Source organism: Meleagris gallopavo, chromosome 3 (genome assembly GCF_905368555.1).
Source record: "Meleagris gallopavo chromosome 3, MGAL_WU_HG_1.1, whole genome shotgun sequence".
Lineage (NCBI taxonomy): Eukaryota > Metazoa > Chordata > Aves > Galliformes > Phasianidae > Meleagris > Meleagris gallopavo.
Window position 1 is genome coordinate 29,031,399 of NC_139406.1, and position 24,673 is coordinate 29,056,071.

A 24,673-nucleotide genomic window follows, 5' to 3' on the forward strand; every position below is an offset into this window, starting at 1 on the left:
GCTGTAGAAATGGAGAGAAAAGGAAACTCAGAGTTCATCTAAGGGAGGTGCAATTTCCTGCACCTAGGGAAAAATTACCCCGGTACCAAATGGCACAGACCAACTGACCAGAAAGTTGCTCTGCAGAAAAAAATCTTGGGTTCCTAGTGGACAACAAGCTGACCATGAAAACGTAACACTCACACATCAAAAAAAGACCAACAGCATCCTAGGCTGCATTAGAGAAAGCATTAAAACTGAGTTAAAGGGGAGTGACAACACTTAGTGAGACACAACACTGAATCTGGGCTCCCTACTTGGGAGATGCATGGAGATGTAGACAGACTGAAGCAATTCTAGCACAGAACAACAGTGATAATGAAAGGATTGGAGATTCCGTTATACAATGCGAAGCAGAGAGAGATGAGACTTCTCAGTGTGGGAAGAGAAGGCTCAGGGGGGAATTTATCTGCATGTATAAATACTTAATAGGAAGGAGTGAAGATGAAGGTAAGAGACTCTTCCCTCTTCCTTTAAAAAAAGAACAGCAAACGGAGATGATCAAATAATACAACAGATATCCTCATAAGAGATCTCCATCCTCAAACATATTCAAAATGCAGCTGGACTTGGGTCACCTCCTGTAGCTGACCCTGCTTGAGCAGCTGTCTTGGGCGAGGTCATCTCAAGAGGACCCTTACTAACATCATGTGTCATTCTGTGAGTTTTTAAGACAGGAAAACAAAACTGTATTACAACCAATGCCACTAAAAAACAAACAAAAAACAAAACAGTACAAGGGGTGCTAAGTAAGGAGATTCTTTAATGAGAGGTATTGAAGCACCCATTTGGTGTCCAGACAATTTCTTGTTACTTGCTGGGGGCCCACATTAGCAATATCATGAAGAGGTTACTGTGCCTGGTAAAGCTGGATGGCTACCACTCATTCCTACTCTTTCACGTAGGATTGAATGAGGCTGCAGCAACAAGACTCCAGGATATCAGAAAGGGCTTTATGGCCTATTAACAACAGATGAGTCATGACTGCCTGAGTGGGACAAGAGTGTTCTGGGCAGCAAGATGGCTGGACTTATTTAAAGCTTGTTTAAAACTTAAAGTAGATTTAAACTAGATTCAATAGGGAACAGTTTTGTTCTTTTGAGTGACGAAGAAGAGACAAGGGACAGCAACACTTCAAGAAGTAACAAGGCAATACCTGTGAATTGTCCAAAAATAAGTAGGAAGGACATAGCAGGCTCTCATCCTAATAGTGGATGTCAACCACTTGGGTATCTTCAGAGATAATAGCATGACAGGCCGTAAGAAGCATAGCAGACTCCTGGAGTCCACTGAGAATAACCACCTGGTCCAGGTATTAAGGTTAAGCTCTTCTCTAATAGTTAATATATGACAGAATTCAATTCTAAGCATAATCAGTAAGACATTGGTGGATTTTTTGCATTTGACCATAATATGAAAGGTAACATCATACACATTCCACTTGTATCAGTTAGGAGCAGCTTTTTTAAGTATCTCCTCAGCATTTGGAAATGATTTCTTTCCTACCAAAATCTTCCCCGCCACCTCACATGTTTAACAAACCAATCATCGTTTCCACTCACATTTCATATTTGAAAAATTGATCTCTCAGCAAGCTTTAGGTGCCCTTAAAATCAAAAGAATAATGAGTTATTGATTCCATCCAAATCCACCAGTGATTTGAGCATCAACACAAATTTGAGAAGAACAATTCAAAGACTGAGAGAACACTGACTGAAACAGGTTGGGAGAAAAAAAAAATGTCCAGTTAAAGGGTATATGGATAACCTTTTATTTAAAATGAACAAATGAACAAAAAAAGAACAGGTAATCAAGTACTAATTTTCTTACATTTAACCCAAAATTATTGGACAGAAATAGAATGAAAAACTGAAACTGTTTCCCCCCCCTTCAGATAACAAAGAAGATACTATCATTTTCAATCTCCCACAGAAAAATCCCTCACTTTCAATCAGAAGTGATAACTACAAGTGTTCCTTGTGACCTACATAGATTTGAGGGCCAGCTAAACTACACCATTAGTATGTTTACTGTGAGCCAATTTACCCAAATCTCTTTCAAGAGCACAGTAGAATAACTGTTGCTGTTGATTCCAGTTACAGTATTAAAGAACTCCTGATAAGTACTAAATGAAATTGCTGCCACAATGGCATTGTATCCAAAATATTTAGAAGCACTAAGGAAGTGATAATGCTCTATCCAAAAACATAATAACAGAATTAGACAACAGAATGAAGCTAAGCATAGTACAGCATCTTCTTCACGCTTTGCCCTGTAGGAGGGTGGCCAAGACTGCACTTGAGAGAAAAGTGCTTTTTCCTTTAAAATTCACCAATAATACATAGACTAGTGGCAAAGAAAACATAAGGTTTCATGACACAGATAGTAAATGAGCAATTAATAACTAGTTAATTCTTAAAGTTCTCTAAGAAACCACTTGGCTATTTTGCTTCTTGCCTTTGAAAAGAAGAAAAATCTACACTAGCACATGTAATCTTTCAAAGAGTGCACTTACAGATTAGTTCAATTCTTTTGAAGAATCTGCCATGCTCCATACATATACATAAGGGAGTGTTTTTAGCTGGGATTTAATATTGACAAGGGCATCTCTGACATTCAGTTCAAATATAGAAACATTTCCAGCAATTCAGGTTGCTGACTCAGAAATTCATTTCTTTATATCACACCTAATTCATAAACATTCCTCACTTCATTTACTTGCACTATTTCTTTTCTTTACCTGGAAAAAAGTGCTGAATTTTTAAGTAAAGGTGCTTTTCCATGCCTCAGCAATTACCTCTGTCTCCAAGCATAAATCCTACTACACACCAGATTTAAATATTCCAAAAACAAGGTTTCTCAAGCAGAAAAGTGACATTTTCAGGCAAAGCCTTTAAAAGTTTTATTACTCAAGTTATAAAGTTACAGAAGTAGGATTTCAGCCTTCAGAGTGCCTAGAAAAAACTTACTGCATAAGCAAAAGGAGACAGCTAGAGTAGGTAAGTATTAGGCAAACTAGTATTGGAAGAATGTCCCTTTGTTCTGCACTCAGCAGCTCACTGGACTCTCAAGAGGCAGCCAAATAGCTTCAGATGCTATGGAGACAAGGAATGTCACCACTATACCCACACATATTGGGAAATGGAGCATAGCTGTCCCTAACCAGACCTGTCTCTTCTGCCAACCAACTTCTAAGAGATATCACTACAATCCTTCATCTCTCAAACATGACTAGATTTACGGTTTTCCAGATGGCAGTAATAAATTTCAGGTACATGCACATGTGTTTATACCATACTCATGCATCTCATTTCCTCCTACCCACAGATAATGAGACATGTTATCTCACTCTAACCCACAAGTGCTACCAAAAACATGAAAATCTACTTCTACATTTTACAATGATCTAAACCAAAAAAGTGTTTGCAAATCTCCTTAAAACTGATTATAGTACCAAAGAAGTAATCTCAGGCTTTCAGACTGTAAAAGGTAATAAAAGATGCAATAAGAACAATACTCAGCTAGTATTAATGTAATACCTGCAGAACAGATTTACTGCAGTTATTCTGAAAACATAAACATTTACAGACCAAACATTAAGTGATTTCCAAGTAATAAATTCAGAACTGATTACAGAATATCTTCCAGAAGCAGCAACAGCCATAGATGGAACAGCTTTGGCAGCTATTTGTGCCTGGGTTTACAAGACAACTATCACCAAGCAGGCTAGACAATACTTTTTAAATGCAGATTCACTTGATTCCTTTTTTAAATCGTTAAGAATTAATAGTTTTTACACAAGATCTCAAGAAAGTAAGGTTAAGTACTAAGGTCCTTTGGCATAATTATGATTTTGGTCTGAAAATAGTCTTTGTTAAACATTTGGTGAAGACCTGAGACAAGACTGCATGATAAAAAGAAGTCCAGTACTTTCCTGATACCTACACCCTAGTCATTTTTTAAATATAAAACGATCATTACCTTATTGCCTCTGGAGTCACTAAGGAATGTGTTCAGACTTCAAAGGAAGCTATCTTTATATAAGTAATAGTACTCCTTCAAAAAATATTAGAAGATAATTCCTAACACTTTCCACTGTCATCCAATATAACTCTGCAAAAAATGTAAGAAAAAAAAATCATAAAATACTTCGAGATGAAATGGACTCACACAGCCCATCAAATCCAGCTCCTGGCTCCAACATTCAAACTCTATATCTGAGAGCACTAAACACTCCTTGAACTCCAGCATCTTAGGACCTCTTCCATGCCCACCAGCTTCTTGGTGGTGAAGAACCATTCCCTGACGCCCAGCTGCCCCTCCCTGACACAGCTCCATGCCGTTCCCTCGGGCCCTGTCGCTGTCACAGAGATCAGAGCTCAGCACTGCCCCTCTGCGAGGAGTTACAGCCCCATGAAGCCTCCCCTCAATTCTGCTCTGGGCTGAACCAATCCAGGAACTTCCACTGCTCCTCATCTGTCTTCTCTTCACCGTTTTTATCCTCCTTTGGATGCTGTCTAACAGTTTTATGTTCTTCTTATACTATAGTGCCCAAGACTGCACACAGACAAAAAAAAAAAAAAAAAAAAAAAAAGGAACATTATTGCATGTGCACTCAAGCATAAATATTCTTTAGTCCACATTCAAAAGCACTGCTCCATTTTCATAATAGCTACATTGCCTGAATAGGGGTACTGCAGCCACTTCATTAGAATAAATATTGAATTAAAAACAATAGTAGACATGCCACACTATTGCCGCTTGAAAGAAATTTACACACAAGAGGATGAGAGAAGTTCTCAGCAATGCAGTGGCTCATGTTGGTGTTCTGGTCTGCTTTGCTTGGGGTCCAAGGAAAATAGCATTTAAAGCACTGCCAGTGCAAATTGGTCAAATCATTTTAAAAATTTTCCATATTTCTTAAATATGCTGGGACACTCAACTATCAAAAAGTTAGACAACGAGAGTAAACTTTCATATAAGAGTGAAAGATAGGTCATGCTTGGTCAAGTCAGATCTTCCTATCAGTACCTCCCGAGAGGTGGCAAAGATACCACTCAGTTCAGCAGAGGTCACCAGTTCTTTCAGAGATGAGAGCAACACAAAGAAAACTACTATTCTTGAGAAAAACACATCTGAAATTGAGATTCAGCTGCCTCTGAATGCATCTTGGAAGTCACTTTCATTTTGGTTTGGTCTTGGTTTTAATCTAGTACAACTCAAATATACCTCTCTAGTTGCACATTTGTCAGCACACAGCTAAGAACACTAATTGCAGTTAATTCGTACAATTAGTCAACACACACTCCCCAGGTTCTATGTAGAACTTTTGATAGAGGAAAATTTTTACAGGGATACTACAGGTCCCTATCACTTTCACAGCATTCATCAAAGAGATGGTATGAAAAAAACATGAACAGAGCCAAATACTTTGACTTCGTAAGGTACAAAATCAGTTTATTTCAATTAACTAAACTATCAAATCAGATTCCTTACCTGAAAGACCTCAAACCTTTTCAGTTGTTTCAGTCCTACTTAGTCTTGTCAAGATTAGCAGATACAACTCGATTAAATGCCTCTATTCTTCTTAAATAAAAGTAAATTCAAATCAAAGGCTGCTGTTACCTTGTTTTGAAAGAAGGGAAAAGTTGTAACTATTGGAGTTCCTAAAACTAGAAGCAACAACTAAAAATTTCAGGTTCAGTTTCAGCTCTAAAGTAAATGGAATGGTCCTTGAAAGCATACACAGCAAGCTAAGGAAGATAGCATAGTAATAGCAAAAAAGATAGTAACCTTTACAACTAAGTATTCAAAATTCAAAGCACATTTTAATGAGTGAGCAAAAGGTGCCAAAATCCTATATACAATGACAAGTATATATTTTTTTTTCCAGAAAGAAATAATATTTTCATAAATGGAATCTGATGCTAAATACTAAGAAATAAGTATCAGAAAGTAATAACTGATAAATTACCTGTATTTCAAAATATCTTGTCCACATTAGGCTACAACGTTGTTGTGCTGAAGCTCATTTTTATCACAAAAAATTCAAGATGAAGAAAGAAGACCAGAATAAAGGTGTGTAAGTGACAGAGGATGAAAAATAAAATGACCTGTTCTCTGGCATTCTGAATTAGTGAATGGAGCAGAGGGAGAAGGGAGAGGGAAGGCAGAGGGAGAAAACTTAATAAGAAATAGTCTCGTGATAGGAATCAGTTAATGAATTTTGCTTCCAGTTCAAGTGGTTCACCTGCACTTCCTGCTAGAGAGCAGCCATGCTGGATGAATTGTTACTGCACACTTCACATTCTAGGAAGGAAGAGTTGGCATAAATATGTGGAAAGTGTTACTAATATATCAAATAAATCCTAGGAGCATCTGGTGAGAGATGGAGTAAAGAAAGCTATCAGGTACAGAAAGAATGTGTTTCTATCTACCAGAGAAAAAAAGCAAAGACTGCAGAGACTAGATGGAAACGGGAAAGTGGCAAATGATTGGACTACTTAAAATTCTTCCTCATTTAAATCTGTACGCAAAGCCTTACTATGCCAGTAGCAAAGATGCAAAGGTCAAGGAATCAAACATTAATATTAGGTTTGTAAAGACAGATACAAGGTTTATTTTTTGCAGTTGATATATTTAGATGAATCACTACAAACAAGTTTGAATTATACAAAATATAAATGAAGATTTACTACTCATGAAATTTTTTAAAAGTAATTTCAGATGTGAAAATTCAGACTCCAGTAACAACAGCAGAATGGCAATATTTTAGTCATGTTGCATAAAAACAGAATTTGTATACAATGAATCAAAATAATGAACAAATGAGAAAACAACAACAACAAACTTAGAAGTGTTTTGTTTTAATCAATGTATTTCTCCAGAGTTACTCAGCAGTACTGTAGCAAAAAAAAACAAACAAACAAACAAAAAAAAAAAAACCACAATTGTTTAGTGCTTCTCACAGAAAGGAGGTAGGGGAAGGGAAACAACTAAGACTTCATTCCAGCCACATAATTTACCAACATCCCCTATGCACAGGTGATTGCTCTTAACCTAGTGATGATAGCAAACGTCAGTGAAGAAATAGAGCGGTATAAAAAAGTAGCCAAATGGGTGGATTCAGCTACCCAGAGTTATCATCTTTCATCTGTGAGCTAAAGGTTAAAAAGTAGGATCTTTGCAATCTATAACAAAGATTCACTCATTTTTCTTCTACTCACCTTCATGATACTTTGCACATACTGGGACTATGAATATAATCAGTCTTCCAAATCACAGACTCCATCACCATGATACATTTTCTCCTATCCAGCCAGAAAGATGCACACATACCCAGCACAACTGTGGTAAAGGGTTCAGTTGATTTATTTCATTCTAATCTATACCTTTTGTGGGTTTAAAAAAAAAAAAAATAGTAAACCAGAATGACAGGAAACTTTTTTTTAAACTCTCCAAACTTTTCTAAGGGTTTATGATTTAATTGTTTGACTTTTGCTTGAATTTGTTCAGTTTCATTTATAGTCATTGATTCTTGTTATATTTCCAAGAGTTTACTGAAATACTCTTGTTACTATTTTCCCCCTGCATGACTATCTTCAGAATGATCTTAAACCTTCTACTTTCTACAGCAAAAAGTGCAGATAATAATAAAATGCTGCAGGCAATATAGCCACAGGCATCCAAACATAAAACATTAAATATTTGCTATGTAAGCAGATCACAAGGGTGTTTAACTGTCAAAATATTCAGTTTTGAATTAGGATGAAAATAAAGTTTGACAGAACTTCTAAAATCCTTTCCTCATGAAAGTACATATAGTTCTGCTGGGGGAATTTTGTTCACTTTCAAGTATGAAAGAATATAACATCATTTTGATAAACGGATGTTTTCAGAGTGACAACTGATACTATGTTGAATGTTTTAATTTTTATTTTTCTAAATAAATTTCTTCCACTTGTTCACTTGTCTCTAGTGTAGCAGGGCCATCTCCTTGCTTGTGATATATCACATGTAGTCATATGCAATGCTAAAAAACGTAGTCGTTGATTTTGCTGTCTCTATCTAATTTGAATTTGAGCTTAAGCATCTTGATCTTGTTCCCTCTCAGCCCCCTCAAATATCCTACTAACTTTATTAATTCTCTGCAGACCTTCACAATCATCACGTATTCCTTAAGCTGCAGTTTGGTAAGTATTAAAAAGTGTTATACTACATACCTTCAAACTATGTTATTATTTCAGTGTATGTAAAACAAGTGCAAGGGTTCTATGTAAGCTCCTTATATCCACTTTGGAATTAGGAAAAGTCCTTGAGTTGAAAACAAGAGGTGCAGTGTTGGTCAGCATCTTGCTCTTATCCCTTTTCTACTATTACATCCAAACACATTAACTTCACTCTTTGAACATCAGATTACGACTGTTGAGGATTTCTACATCTTTCTGAAAAAAAAAAAAAAAAAAAAAAAATGGCTTAAGGTAACACTCTTCTCCAAGACCTGGAAAAACCCCAGAGGATACAGAAAAACATCCCCCTCCCTGCAGCAGCCCTGCTCCCACTCAGCATTACCCTTGGTTAGGTCAATAATGTCTTTGAACTACTATAGTTACTTGTGACCAAAGTTGTTTAAAGTTCCTGTTCGCAGAGTTCTGAAATATTTAAAATAAATTTACACCGATCTTACATGTTAATTGTTCACAAACACAGCATTAAGAAAAATCACAGCTGAAAGTCATTTATTTCACCAGTTACCACCTCAAACAAAGTGAGAAATGCTTTTCTGGGGATTTCAGTTTCTCCTGGGATCTTAGGGATTTCTGCAGTCTTTGTGAACTGTCTCCAAGACAAAGAGATAGGAGTTCATATTGGAAAAATAGCAGCAACAGATCTGACAGAAAGCAGTATTGATTTTCTAAGTCAACACTAGAAATACAATAAATGCTTTTCACAGTTTAAGAATACAACAAACTCTCAGTTCTCACATAAGTAGAATAAACAATCTAGTGTGCCTGTAGCAATGAACTCAGAGAGACAGACTGCAGCTTATCTTAACGTGAAGCAGTACTGCTTACTTACTATAACCAAGCGCAGTGTCTACTCAGTTCACTAAGGAGTATCAAATGACAGTGTTTTTGCATTAGCAGAGTTTTGGCTTAGAAATTTGAACTAAGCATCCATGATGACCAGAGGTAAAATTCTCAGGAATAGGCACTGAGTGTTTTATTTTAAGAGAAACTCTGTACTACTCCAGCATCACAGAACAGATGTAGGAAGTGGAGCTCTTTAGATGACTACAGATCACAAATCCATCAATCACCTGCACGTCTTGTTTTTCCACAATTTTTATAGTAGCAAGAAAAAAAAATTCTGGAAAGAGAAACCTAAAAGCCTCTGAGAAGCCAATATAAACTAATAAAAAGAGATCTGAAGATAAAAACTTTCAGTTTTTACTGCACCCAATATACCAAATATTGTAACCTAGGAACATAGGGAAAACACAGGATTTCAAACAATTATTTTAGAGTGAGAGAAAGGAACATTTCCAAAATTATAACCATGCAGTAAACATATACAACTGAAGCATTGTAGTTATTCTGCATTGAAGTGTCTCTCTGTAATAGAAATTTATGAGCTGTGCAGGGAGGACCCATGTCTGAATGTAATCATCAGAATAGTGGATACATTGAGGTATAATCAATTCATGAAAATTAATCAGTCCAAAAATATGGTTCAGTTAACATATTAAGTGATAGTTGCAAAACAGTTTGTTTGACCAGAACATCTGAAGTGTACAAGTAGTTGTTGAAAGGTTAAGAAAAGTAAACTGAAATATTAAAAACTAAAAGCCATGATTTGAAGTACTGAAATTTTGTTATGGGTTTAAAAGTTGTCTATAGAAACTGAGTACAAGTATTCAGATGGGTATATCTTCAATACTCACCAGGGCAACATCACAGGAGATATGTTTTGACAAAATATAGAGAAAAGCTTCTTGACCATAATCATAGGAAGTATATAGAGCTACTAGTCACCTTAAAATGTGCTAGTGACTATCAGAAATCTCTTCAGATATACTGCATTGAAGATTTGGAAACACCAAAGATACCTTAAAAGTGCCCAGAAGTCAAAGCACGTTACTGATGCTGAGGACTTGACTACTGAGAGGTTCTGACGCTGACTTCTTGAGAGACTGGCTCCAGAAGAATGAAAACTCACTTAAAAGATGCACATTCATAGGCTTAACTGCTTCCTTCTCTTTTCTGAGAGAAGCTCAGGGCAATGAAAAATTCTCTCCAAGCTATTAAAATCTAGTTACTTATATGACAGGATCAGCAGTTCAGAATTTGCTAGGCTAAAAAAGTCTAGTCTGTAGAGTTTGGAACATTGCATAACTTCAGGTATTAGCATACTACTTACTGCACTGCAGTTTCTTCCAGTGTTAGCATTTTTACCAAAAAGTACTTTCACACCAAGGAAAGAGATGGCTACTCCTCACAAAAACATCTTTTGAGACAAAAAAATAAAAAAATAAAAAAAAAAATAAAAAAATCAGATAAAAGTTATTAGCAAGAGATCAGACAGCTAGTTGTAAAGGAATACATCAGGATCAGGAGAAGGTTTTGATTTGATTTTTTTTTTCCTCGCCATACAAGAATCCAAAGAAATCAAAAGGTCAGCTGTGTCTCCAAAGGAACAGGTTTTGATCATTTCTTCTCAAACACAGAGTAAATATATATTAACAGTCAAAATTATAATACTGTATAACTCTGGAATAACTCTATTAAGTGTTAAAGAAGCTAAAAATTGAGAATTGCTACCAGAAGTACAACATTGGCTTCCAAGGCCCGCAAGTATTGATTTAGACTCTTACAGGCAGTGTCTATCCTCCAGCTGACTTGTTCTGTTGGTCTGAAAATATAAATGTAACAAGTATTGGAGGAAACCATCTTCTTCTGATTTCTGTTAAGAGGTGAGAGCAAAGTTCTCCTTAGTCCATTACATCACAAAAAGGCAGACAAAGAACAGAACCTCTACGAGTGTCATCATAAAAGCTTTATATTGCCACCTCAGCTGTGGAAAGATAAACGAAGTTGCTAAAGTTTGCTAAAGGACACCATCTTAGTTCAAATTCCAAGTCTGCTTGGTCTTTTCCTCCATTTTGTTTCCTGAGGCTTCTCATTCTTTATAGGGAGATAAGAACAGGGAACAAAGAGACACTAAAAGAAAAACAAGGAAGTGAACAAAAAAGAAATAGTTAGAAAAAGTTGTTTCCAACCGAGTGATACATCTTTCTATATAAGTTTCCTACCTACAGCTTTGCTAGAGAAACAAGCACTTCTCTGAACAACTCAGTTTGCTGATATGAAAATAAATAAAAGTTTTATAGAAAAAAGAAACACCATTCTCTGGGAAGAAATAACTTCTTGCTACAGTACAGCCTAGGAAAAGGAAGTTTTATTAAACATGAGAAAAAAAAATATCTATTTACTCTGAATGTGATCAAAGAATGATGAAAGATGTTGTGGGATCTCTTTCCCTGGAGACTTTCAAAACCTAACTGTCTCAAGTGTCTGCTCTTTGCTTATCAGATTCTAAAAAAATAGTAGTTGAACGACGTAGTTGGAGGATGATCTACAAGATATTTCACACAGCTTCAACAATTCTATGACTGGAAGGTAGGCTGACTGAGGTAGAACGCTGCACAACTACCGACAGTAAGGCACAGAAATCTTCCATCGTCTTTTTGCTTTAATCACTGTTTTTGCTGAATTGATACATACAGACAGAGAAAAAAGTCTGTTCATTTTAAGACCTACATTAAAAATCTCTATGGTGATGAAATGCCAGACTGTAAGACCCAGACCTGTGTGCTTCATTGTTATAATATACTGCACCCTCATTCCCTACTGGATGCATTTCATTATTGTGTGATGAATTAATGTACTTTTCAACTAAGTGGTGATAATTTTTAAAGCTCATACACAACAAAAGATGCTCGCACGCAGCAATAAAAAAAATAAGAAAATGATTAAAAAAAATTATGAACCTGAAAATATTAAAAACAGAATATTAATTTTGCTCTGCTCCAATACCATGAATATTTTTACCTGGAACTAATTCCACTGAGTTTGTATTTGAGTATGTTAAAGTACTGGATCCCTGGGAAGCAACACTGTATGTACTGGGAAGTAAAGCTTTTCTTCTACTCATTCAATGAAGATCTGTGATGCTATACCTCCCCAGACAATGGAGTGAACAGAATAAAACAAAGCAATTAATATCTACTTAGTGCGAAACCACTCTTCAGAAAACTCTCCTAGTTCAAACAAAACGTTAATTTCTGGTCTGGTCCACTCTCTGTACTTTTAAAGCACACAAGCTCGCTTCCTTCTGTCTAACAGTACACTCAAAGCTGGAGTTAAATGACTAATGGAAACTGATTACAGCCAGCCTGAAGTAGCAGGGTTGCTCCGAAAGCAATGCCTCCTACTTTAATATGTTGGTTCACAACATCAGAGGTGGATGTTGGTGGTATGGTAGTAGAGGTTGAACCTCGCCATCAACATTCCATTACATCCTTTTGCCATGCAATAGATGGCAGCAGAGGGGCAGTTGTGACACAGAAGTGCATATGAAGCATAGGTGTGTCATTTAATTCCTCCATGTGGAAAAAAATTACACCCACTGATATCCATTGATGCTTGCTGAACATTTATGGAGACCAAATAGTAGATGTGAGCACAGTGATGCAGTGGGTGGTGTATTTCAGCAGTGGTAACAACAGTGTTAAAGACAACATACATTCCCGATGGCCAAGCACAGATGTGACACCACAAGCAAACTTGAAGAATAAACTCAACTATGGGATAAATGACACAAACCTGCAATTCTCATTCAGGAAAGCAATGGTAACAACTTCCTGCCTCTAATGTATCACAACATTTATACTGTACTTTAGTTACCCAACAAAGAGCGAAGGTAAAATGCAGATGAAGGTTGTACTAATTTTGCATTATTTCCAACATTAGCACAGACGCAAAGACAGCTCTGAGGTTTCTGAAGGTTCACTACATTAGGTTATCTTGGATTACGCTAGGGCTGAATTGCAAAAATTAACATGATTATGCTTCCTTCACTCTTCATGAAAATGAAGAAGCCTTATGATAAATCAGAACTCCTAATGAATTAGCCAAAAGACACCACACGCACACACAACAGATGAACTGGAAGGGAGCTGCTGTCACTAGGCTTTTTCTAGTCCAGTGAAAAACACGAAGTAGAGCTGAAATTTCATTCCTATCGTAATCTTAAGTATATGGTTTCATTACACATTTCACCATGTTTTCCCTGAAATAATTCCCTCATGCAAGCATTCTTGTTGAATGACAGAACTGTTTCTAGTGGCTTTTTTATTATTGTAAGTATTGTACCTAGCACTTCATCCCCATTTGAAATAATGGCCTGTTTTTGCCACACAGAAAAGCTTCAGACATATTTACATCTCTGTACATTTTCAGATATAATCATGATTCATTATTTATGAGGAAAAATAACCACCACCCTAGGACATTTCAAGTTTAAATTCTGATTTTATGGCTACAGTAAAATACCATCTGTCTCATCAAACTAGAGAGACTACTAAAGAATCAAGGTGAACACTTGTGCAGTAACAGAGTAAAACAAAAAAACATGTTTCCTAGTGGGTTTAGATTTGGGCTCAGTCCCTCAAACATTACTCCATGCACTATCAGTAACCATGCAGTGTCAGCTATGATTTCAACACTACAATATGTGCCATTGCCTTTGCAGAAAGTAAAGAAATCCAAACAAGAGGAATCATCATCATTGTTTATTTGAGAACAGGCATATTCTTCCTCATTTGAAATTAAGGGGTGAGAGTGAGAATGAGAAAACCTTAAAGATACTAGCCAGTAAAATTTGCCATTAAAAAAATAAAAATGAAATATAAAAATGAAAACTAGTGACATCACAAGCCATAAGATGACTAAAAAGCATTGTTCTCTATTTTTTTTTATGCGTAATTTATTTTCTCAGTCCAACAAACAGGTGCCTCAGAAAGGTTTGCCCCAAAAAAGGCATACTAAAAACTTCTGCCCACTTCAACTCAAATCAGTGGAATTTAACAAACATGTCACTTCTACAAACATATGCTTGTCAGTTCCTGTATTTTCTTTAGCCCAAATGATGATTGAAACAGATAACTTGGTCAGCTGCGGTCCTTGATACTGTTTTGGTCATATCTGACTAAATCCATTGGTAAGACATAACCCCCAGCTGTCATTGTTTCCTAATGACAGTACCTCTACATATCCGACATGATGGTTCTCTGATTCCTTCTGGGAGCACAGTCCTTTTTCAGAGGCTTTATGCCTCTGCAATACCACAGCCACAACCAGCATGCTTACAGTGGTTTTGGAACCATGAAGACCTTTAACAGCTTACCTATAACAACTGTGTTTATCAGTTGTAGCTATGCAGTGAAGCTCAGCAGCTGACAATACCTAACATATCTGGCTCTCTGACACATTTCTGGTAAACCTGAAAGCATTGTCCTGTCATACATCATCCTTGTCACTGCAGTGTGATTCAAAACCATCCTTGAATTTAGATGTTTGAAGCAATACATAAAAACAGACAAAACACTTTTCTACAGTAACTCAGAACAGTGAAGATGCATTCAACATACAGCAATATAATAGCTGAAATTAAAACCCACAAAGAAAATTATGTGTATACACACACACACACACACACACACTCATTCTTTCTTCATTTTCCCCTTATCTTAAAGAAGGTTAAAAGCACTGGTTCATTTGCATATCTGCTTAAACACAAAGAGAATGTCAGTTCATCCAAAAGCACATTTCTCTGCATCTATTCAGATATCTGTACAGTGCTCACCATAAGAAGAATCTGACTACTTTTAAGCCGTCCTTGTCATCATTCAATTTACTGATGAATGAGTCTTCAAAATTAATTCCCAACAACTTTACAGTTACAATCTTGTTATGTGTAGAAACCCCAGCAACCTGGGAGTCTTGCAGATTGTTCTTTCTCTCAAATTTTACTGTCAAAAAAAAGGGGTAAGATGCTCAGAAGTGCACATCTGCACACATGTCCAAAACATAGCATTTAGTAGCAGTTATGCACTTGTAGTTTGACATACACCTTCCTTGACCTCACTGGACTGAACAGGACCCTTGTAATAGATCTCATCTGGATCAGAATTTCAACATTCGCTTCAGGATAAGTGTAAGGTGAGCTGTCAAGTACTTTCAACACCTCGGTCGCCTTTGCTGCTGCAAACCCACATAAACAGATATCATTACGGAAGAAACACAATAAGCAGTCACATGCACAGAATCCCATGGGACAACACATTTTTTTTTTCATCAAACAAACAACAGTAAGAAAAGCATGGTTTAAAATAAGTGAAGGTCTTCAATTTTGTGAGTTATAGGCAATGTTACCATGACTTTTCTTTTGTAGATTTCCACACACACCCTTTCCCCAGCTTTCACAGGCATGGAATCTAAATGTAAGTCGTCATTATACCAGACTTCCCTTCCTTCTGATACCACACTAACAAAGCAGCAGACAAAGCACAGATGCCAGAAAGAAAGTCAAGAAAGGTAAGTAGATTTGAAGGCATAGAAAATTGTAATGAAAAAGTACTTTTGGAATTGCACTTAAGATTAAAGGTTATAGAGGGATAACTCATTGCCTTTTGGCAAGAGAAAGGTGCTCCCTCCGCCTCCCAAATTTATATAAAGGTTTGATACAACCCCTCCCTATCTGGAGATTGATGTTATGAAATTACTGAAGCCATTTTTCTCAAAATTAATTGTGTTTTGTGAAAATATGCACATATTTGATAGTTTCACTATTGGTAGAACAGAAAAGCCTCTTTTCATTTTCTTAACATTTTCAGTAGCACTCTACAGTTTTTCTCTTTAATGGCAGAACATCAGTATATACTTTTAACTTTTATTTCTTGCCTGTAGGTTTCCCTAGTGTTTCTGAAGGAGGGCAGTCATTTTACTCCTGCAATAACCTTTAAAGATGATTCATATTGGCTGCTGTGTGATTACATCTGGACAAAGTACTCAGAGAGCAAAGAATAGTCTTTTTTCTTTCATATTAAAAGTGACATGATTGTTACCAATTTAGCCTTAAAAAAAAAACAAACACCTAGTTAATAGAATATTAACTGTAACCTTCTTGTAAGTCATTAGCTCTGCCTCTTTTCCATACAAAAACTCTAAAATGAACTGTCCATATAATTTAGTGGCACAAGAGAAAAATATTATCCTCTGTCTATTATACATCATAAAGAGTGATGTATTTATTCATTCATTTTAAAGTTTGACGACAGATACTAAAGACTTTCGTGGCATTATGCCTGCAAAATGCATGCTGAATGAGAGAGAAAGGGAAGGGAAAGGAGAAGGAAAAACTTCAAAAGACGATTCTGAGGCACTTAGGAATTCTGACAGACAGTCTTTGTTTAATAAGACAGCATTTTTGCTTATTGCCCAAGCCCATCATTTCTTAAAAAACAAATGTCAGTAGGAGGTGCTGCATTCATGCAATTAAGTGCAGTTACTTTACACATGTGTAGTTGTTCTACATAGCAGAGACACTTCCAGGTTTCCACTACTTATTTGATGAAGATCTGCAACTATGCAGAGTCTATGCCCCATTAAACTGACTCTTCTCAAGCACTAAGTAATTTAGGAGTATAACCTTATTTTCTAAAACATCTAAAACTTTTGGAAGGCTTATTTCTCATTGGGAAAAAAGAAAAAGGGTTTAGAATTCATTCAATGATGAAGGCACTTTAGATAATACTTGCTTTTAATGACAAAATCTTTTTTGCATCTTTCTAAACAGATTAGACTCTCAGTCTCAAAATTCTAATTTCCCCCCCCCCCCCCCATATTCTTGGTACAGGTCTATTTTCAATGCATATCAACTTCAGTAAAAACAAAGCTTAGAACAAAAAGTTGTCACAGATGGAAAATGAGAACAAATGCACTGTGAACAAGCCATTATTCAGCTTTTTAATGTAGTCACTATTGCTGCTCACACTCAATTTATCCTGACAGCCTTTTTTAAAATAAACAGGTCGAGATTTCAAATGAATCTGTTTTGGTGTGAAGAAATGTGCACAACTGTGCTGGTCAGAGCTGTGATGTTAGTAAAGCTACAGTATCATGATCCAATCTGGGATAAATTCCCTAGGGAGGCATGAAGGACAAGTTGGAGCATTTGGTCTGACTTGTTATTAAAAGCTAATTTGTGCTATAGGAGAGATGCTTTTTACAATGACACTTACACCCAAAAACCTGTCTTTGAAGTTTCCTCAGCTAAACTGAAAGTAAACAGTGTTTTATTTCCCTTTTTTTTTCCCCCTCTTTCATGCAGCAAACAGTATTTCCTGGATGTTTGAATAAAACAGACTTAGGAGGAAGTCTAGGTTTGTGGTTCCACTCCAAGGAGTATTTTGATGCACCATTTCTTCACCTACAAAGCGCTGAAGCTAGAAGAACCAATATATTGCCTATCCTCTATTCCTCAGAAAGCTCAGGAAATTTTTCTAGCCACAACAGGAAATGCAAAGTATGAGACATCTGCATGCTGTGGAACTCATCAGTTGCATGACATTTATGAACCATGACAGTTCAGAAATACTCTCTCACCACTCTGCAAGACCATTTTCATCTAAGTTGACCTGGACTATTCATGGTTTACATTTAGATATATTAAAACTTTAAAACTCCATGAAATGTGAAACTTTTTTGTTTGTTTTGAGATTTTTTGGGGGAGGAGTTTTTTTTGTTTGTTTCTTTGTTTTAATGTATCTGTAGTACAATATGGTGATTTTCCACACACCAAGGATAAAAAGTCAAGGAAAACACTTTGTTTATAGACACGCAGCTGCCACAAGGCTCAATGTGTGTCATCTGCACATGAGGAAGATTTTGTAGGTAAAAATCTCTCATCTACATGACAGAAGATTATTTATATTGTAACTAATCAACTCAATAGCTGGATACATTAAGTTGTCCATAGCTACCCAAACTCTAAGCCTTTTTTTCCTCAATTCAAGCATTTTTCAGTTAGATTTAATATTCTGTTCATCAGTAAAAGTATAATCAAAAAGATTATGCACAAGAAGTAGCTTTGAATCTTGACTGTTGAAGACAGTTTGAGAGAACAGAAATCAAGATATTGGAGCATTCATTCTTGAGGCAGATCCTTATCTTTGTTGGCTCACAAAACCGAAAGACAAAGGAATGAGGGACTTCTTAGAAACAGATCAATGGAATTTATCAAAGTGATTATCTGACCAATTTTTGTGTTGCTCTGCTAATAATATCAATAAGGTTTTGTTTAGCTAATTCAAAAGATATAGAAAAACAGACTTAATTGTCTTCAAGAAATAAAACTTCTTCTCTCATTCTGGTTTTGTTACTCTTTTGGTCTGAGAATCATGCTAGCAAAGTGGAGCTTAAAACAAAGCACTCCATTTGCTGCTTCACCTTAAGCAATTCAAAAAATATACACCTAGTTACTGTAAAACAGGATAAGGAGGGATAAGGTAGAGGAGGAAAATAAGGTCAATGGAAAAAAATAATAGTGAAGGACTTGGTATTATAGGCCAGTGGCAGTGTATTCTGAATAAAAATTAGAGCTTAAAAGATTAGGATGAAATATAAGAAGGGTCTTAGTCTTGATTTGCTATCAGACTAGAGCTATGTATCTGTACTTTTAAAAATTTGATTTTAAATGAGAAGTGGAATTGAACACTGTTCAGTCCCTTAAAAGCAGACTGCTATATGTTAATTAAATAATAAATGTATTTTACAATTTATTTTCATACTTCTGCACTCTCAACATAGCTGCAGAAATCCTGAGAAACAGAAAAATTTTCCTTCCTCAGCATGCAACATTTTAGCATTTACCTGTAAGTTAAAATCCATTTATAACAAATGCACAGTCATTTCATACTAGTCACTGACAAAGTACAGGATCATACACGGATGAAATGGAATCTATCAAGATGTCACTCTTTCAAATTAAATATCTGACTCGTTCATTGCATCTCCATGGTACCATCTCGTAACAATAACTGATTCAGCTTTGCCTGTTACTTCCATTGTTTCCCTTATTAGATATAAATTATTAATGCAATAAAACTAGGAGAAACTCCTCTCAGAACTACAATTAAATCTGAAGTAGATGAGGTTTCAGGAAATGAAGCAAAACAGTAGAAACTACATAAATGTATAAAGTTGTTAGAAAGTTGCTTCACAGTGACTCAAAGAGGAGAGCCAAACTTTCTTAATAAGACTCATCCATTTTGAGTTGAGTTCTCAAAGAATTGGTACAATTTCTTGTAAAACAGCAATTACATAAACGAACAAGCAAAGAAACAAACCAGAGCAGTGGGGGCGTGGGGGAAGTGTGAAAACAGCAGTTTTGTGACGAGATAGAAACACTTTTCTGTAGTTTTATATAATTACTGACATAAATCCCTCCTCGGTAGATCTTTACGTTAAGGATTATTTTTTTAGCAAAAGATTTTTTCAAAATCAAAATCTGAAGTGCCACACCACTTCTTTCAAAAAATTTTGCATAATCTACAATAACAATTTTGTTATGGTCTCCTGTCACTTTCAGAAACAAACAACTTCTCTTTAAAATAATTTAAGCAAGTCTATCAATGCAGTTTCTTCTTTTCTCCCCTAAGCCTCTGGAGAATAATACTACTCAAGTCACTTGCACAGAAGAAATGAATGCAGCCCACCCCAGAATTTTTGTGCCCGGCACGTTTTTAATCAAGTGTATGGAGTGGTGAATCAGCATCAAAGAAAGGCAGTCAGGGAAACTTGGCTCATGTGATTTCCACAGTTGCTTTGGAAAAAAATATTTGCTTAAGTATAGAACAATGGTGTACAGGTATAGATAAAGGTGGTATAAAGGTATTCCAGCTGTGACATGAAATTTTCCAGATCTGTCTGTGTCTATGACAAAGGAACAGCAGATCCACAGGCCCAACAGCCCAAAAAGGGGAGGGGACAGAGAGAAGTGTCCAAAACCAAAGGCCTTACTCTGGACTGAAGGCAAAACAGCAGGGGGGCACACCCATACTCTGCCAGGCTGCAAAAGAGTCCTGTGACTTGCCAGCTTTATCTTCCCCTCTGAACGTAAAGTCTTCTGGAGTATGCAATTCTCTTCCGAGAGCCAGATACTTGAAAAATCGGCCATCCACGGAAGTGGGCCGTTAACTCTTTAACTCCCATTGCTGTACATGATGTTATGATGTGGAATGCCGATAACAAAAAACGATAAAACCATGACAAGCTTATATAACAATTCAAGTGCAGTCACTACTCTGCAGAAGGGAGTTTTCTTTAAAGCGAGCCATAAGAAAAGCACACTGGAAGACCACACAAAAAAAGGATGAAACTTCAAACAAGGCAAGTAACTCAAGAAGTTACACAAAGTCTGTTGTCTACAGAGGGAAAAAAAAAAAAAAAAAAGATGACAAGCTTGATGCATAGAACAGTTTTTGCATAACTCTTTCTCATAAGAGAGATACATCTTTATTACCTCTATTTCAGCTTACACTAATTAGAGCAAAGTCCTTTTGAAGTACTGGTTATCTATGGATATAAATATGAGTTATGTCCACGTTCTCATTTCCTCTGAATAGAGCACACCAAGCATGATGGAAACTATTAGGGAAAAAAACGTTTAATAATCAATCTAACAAACAATGAAACAGGAAGAGTATTTCATGTTCTGATGACTATTTTTCATGGTAAAGGAATTTTGTTGCCCAGAAATGATAATCACTTCAACAAAGTCTTATCTCAGGCCCTAACTTGCCCAACTACAGTTCAAATTCTAGAGTTTGTCTGGATACAAATCTCTGCCCTTAATAAATCTGGTTTTAAATTTATTTCACAGATACACAGAAATATCATTAAACTTCTTCAGAGGAAAAAATACAGAAATAGCACTATAAAATCAGTTTAGCTGAAATGAACATCAAATGTCAGTGACTGCATTTTTTGTGCAATATTTTCAAAAAAATATAAAGTGCCAACCCATCATCACAGAGCAATGTTTGATATTCACATTTAGAATATCATTATACATTCACTCATGTAGAATCAACATAAATAGCACCATGCCATGCACTCAAAGTTGGCAGTTTTGAGTCTCCACATGCCATTCCTCAGGTCATTAGTCTTTCAGCATTGGTTCAAAAATTGCTATATAATCAGAAATACATGAGCACATATATAGCTTTCTGAAAGCAATATATTTTCATTATACACCAAATATTAATAAATATCATTGAGGGGAAAAAAAGCTGCTTAGTAGAAGGACGTTGCAGACTAATCAAGGTGTCCTTGGCTGACTTGCAGTGCTATTTTGTATAATGAGGACCATGACAAAGTTTGTGTTCCAAAACATTTTATGTCATTTTAACCTTGCCACAGGCAGCAAGGTTAGTGTTAATCACTCCAGTCAAAACCATTAACTTTGAAAAGCTAAGAGCTAAAAAATTATATTACTGAACTCAACAAAAATACCAGATGTTAATACCTAGGCTCTTTAACAGAACTCATTACTCAGACTGAATACCATAGACTTCAGAGTAGCAGCAGCTCTTCAGGACATTGCTCTCTGTATATTACAGATCTGATTCAAGAATTTTTTGTCAATTTACTCCTGAAAGATACATGATTTCTAAACCATCTCAAAATAACAGCTGCTTGCTCAACTATTCATATCTTGTCTTTGAGGCATGTAACTACTCTCAATATGAAACATCTTGAAAGAACACAGCAGAATTTTTGTCAGAGGTAGACTACAAAAAGCCAGAAGATAACCTCATCTCAAGCAAATGAAATGGTAACTAGAGGCATAACCAAATGTAGTTTTTAAAGCCCGCATTACAATAAATGTATGCTTAAGAAATCTTACTGTATAGAAAATAATGGTGTGCTACACCACACAGGCCAGCAGTTCCACAGAATAACGAAAATATCTTCAAAACATCAAAGTACATGCTATCAGAAGCAAAAATATTCAGTTCTTCATACAGCCACCAGGTTCAGTAAGTGAGGATTGTGCTTGCTAGCTCACTAAATAAAACTTCATCTAGATGGGATCCAAAGCTCTCTCATGACTGACTATGACTTCATAAATTTGACAATCAAGCCTTTGAATTTCATTAACTGGAAAAAAAGTATTAAGGATTTTGACAGTGGCATTCATGCTATACAGACACCATGTTATCAAGATCACTTATAAAATTGATGTTCAGTATTTTGCTCATTAGTATCTCAAGCCCTTCTTAGGTGCTTTTTTAAGCAACACCACATAGTTCCTTGTCCCTTGTACAGCTAAGCTCTTAAACTTTGTTCTTTATAGACAATCTCCAAGAAAATATGCCGCTGCAGTGCATGAATAAGTGGCACAATTTTCCTAAATTGTTTTAAATTATCCTATATGCTCAATTCATCTTACCTGTGCATAGCAATAAAGTAAATCTATTGATGATCTAGTATTTGTGTATGTCATCACTCGTAATTTTTTTTTTTCTTCCAACTTATGCATAACAGAAAGTTTCAATTTGCTAGAAGAGTCCTACTCATCTCTTGGATAGCTAGTCTCTTTTGCAAGAGGACTATTTCAGGTACAAATGTATACCAGCCACAATACTAATATATATATATAGCTTTGTAGTTCTTGAGTATGAGAAAAGAGTAGGTTTAATTTGTTTAAAATGCCATCTACACAATTTGTATACCATCACTCTTTCAACAGTAAGTAATATAAAATGCTAGTAATAGCAAACATCTCAGTTTGCTAGGTTCAGCTAATTAAGATGTATGTACCACAGAAACAGAGAAACAAAACTCCATTTTTACAGTTTCTCTTAAAGAAAAGCAGGAGAGAGAACTTCCAGAAAGGAGACAGCTTTTTAGAAAGTAATTAGCTATCACTTTGCAAATGCCATCCACTGAATTAGTCCAAATTGAGGGAACAGGGACATGATCACTGCAGCCAAAAGACTCCGAGGATATTTTCATAGTTACCACATCAAAATAAAAGTAACTTTCAACTTGGAAGACAGTCCCTCTCCTGATATTTATTTCCATCAATCTCTGTAACATACATTACCTGAGAAGTCACTCTACCAATCACTGTTCACAATCAAAAAAGTACTGTGAGAGAGGTACCCAGCGCATGGCCGTTATATGCCCTAGTAAACGCACTCCCTCACTTCAGCAACCTTCCATGCATGAGCTCATTTAAGCACCTTGTCTTTTTAGTGGCCAACAGCTGCACAGCCACAACTTCAGTACCACTTTTTTTCACATAAAAGCCTGTTCAAAAAGGTCTTTGTGCTTCTGTTTTCTACTTTCATCTAATAACTAATCATCGTTACAAAGTAGCAATTAACCTAATGACCATGAATGATTCAGGATGAAAAATATATATATATATATATCAATGAATGATACGCATGCTTCAGTCTTGACTACTTCAAGAAGTAACTTGATTACAGTCTTGCAGCATGTAAATTTATGTTTTTATTATTATTTAGTAATGCATGTGATTCTTTTTAAATTAACTTCTAAATTCAACATACTTACCATTCTTTGTCATTCATCTATGCTGAACTCAACTGTTCAGGAGTATACACATGCAGTAGGAATCTAAATTCACTAGCATCGGATTTATTCACTCTTCAAGACAAATTTCCATTTTAGTTACAATCTTTGCCTTAATTTTCAGATCATTCCTCTTGGTCTTCCCAGAGGCTCTGTTTTCTTCCTGAAATATCTGGAAACCTTGAAACAGAGCACCAAGGATGAGTATGACTCTCAGGGAAGACTGAGCTCCTCCTTTATGCAGCAGAAGCTGTGAATCATACAGCTACTCTGGCAACAGACTCAGAATTGCTCTGTATCAGCTGTTGCCTAAGCACTCCTCTGCTGTTTCAGTGCAAAACAAAACAAGTGAGCCTCAGTATAGAGTGGGAAAAGATGGCTATATATAGTGACTCACTCAAAATACACAGAAAATTTCTAGAACAAATGAGAAGCTAGTTTACAGACATCTAACTCAATAAAAGAAAGTCTGAAGTTTTGCCACAGAAAATCTGTTTTCCTTTACACATTCCAAGTAATTAGAAAGTAGTATCTATTCTCTTATAGAATTGGAAATACTTAGTATGATTCATGATTATAAGATAAAGAGTCAGTCAGCCCTACAGATTCTGGCCTATGTTATTTAAACAAAGCAATCTCTCAAACATTAAACACTCATTTTTCTTCTTCCAGTGATGCTGCAACTGTTAGTCTACCAGATGAGCCTTACCATCAATGTCTTGAGAAGTTGTGCTCCCCAAGCTCGTATGGTCCTTCTTTCACCTTTTCAACTAGCTAGTGTACTCTACAGAGCAGGTAGAATACTTTTCAGTCCAAACATACAGGGATTATGACATAATATTCTTCCACCCCTCACCTACATGCTTTCATCTAGATACAGTAGTTTGGAAACTGTAAGAGCAAGAGAT

The 24,673-nt window shown here is 36.1% G+C and overlaps 1 protein-coding gene across 3 annotated transcripts in view; it reads right to left on the reverse strand.

The window, feature by feature from the left end:
* Positions 1 to 23,970, reverse strand: part of LOC146544646 (uncharacterized) — a 105,560-nt gene extending 81,590 nt beyond the window's left edge. For all 3 annotated transcript variants that reach the window (XR_014882178.1, XR_014882179.1, XM_085219926.1), the window contains exon 1: positions 23,748 to 23,970. Coding sequence is in view for 1 of the 3 variants with exons in the window: in XM_085219926.1 (XP_085076052.1) it covers positions 23,748 to 23,764 (17 nt within the window). In the remaining 2 variants the exon portion in view is untranslated. The remainder of the gene's footprint in view (positions 1 to 23,747) is intronic.
* Positions 23,971 to 24,673: the final 703 nt, after the last annotated feature.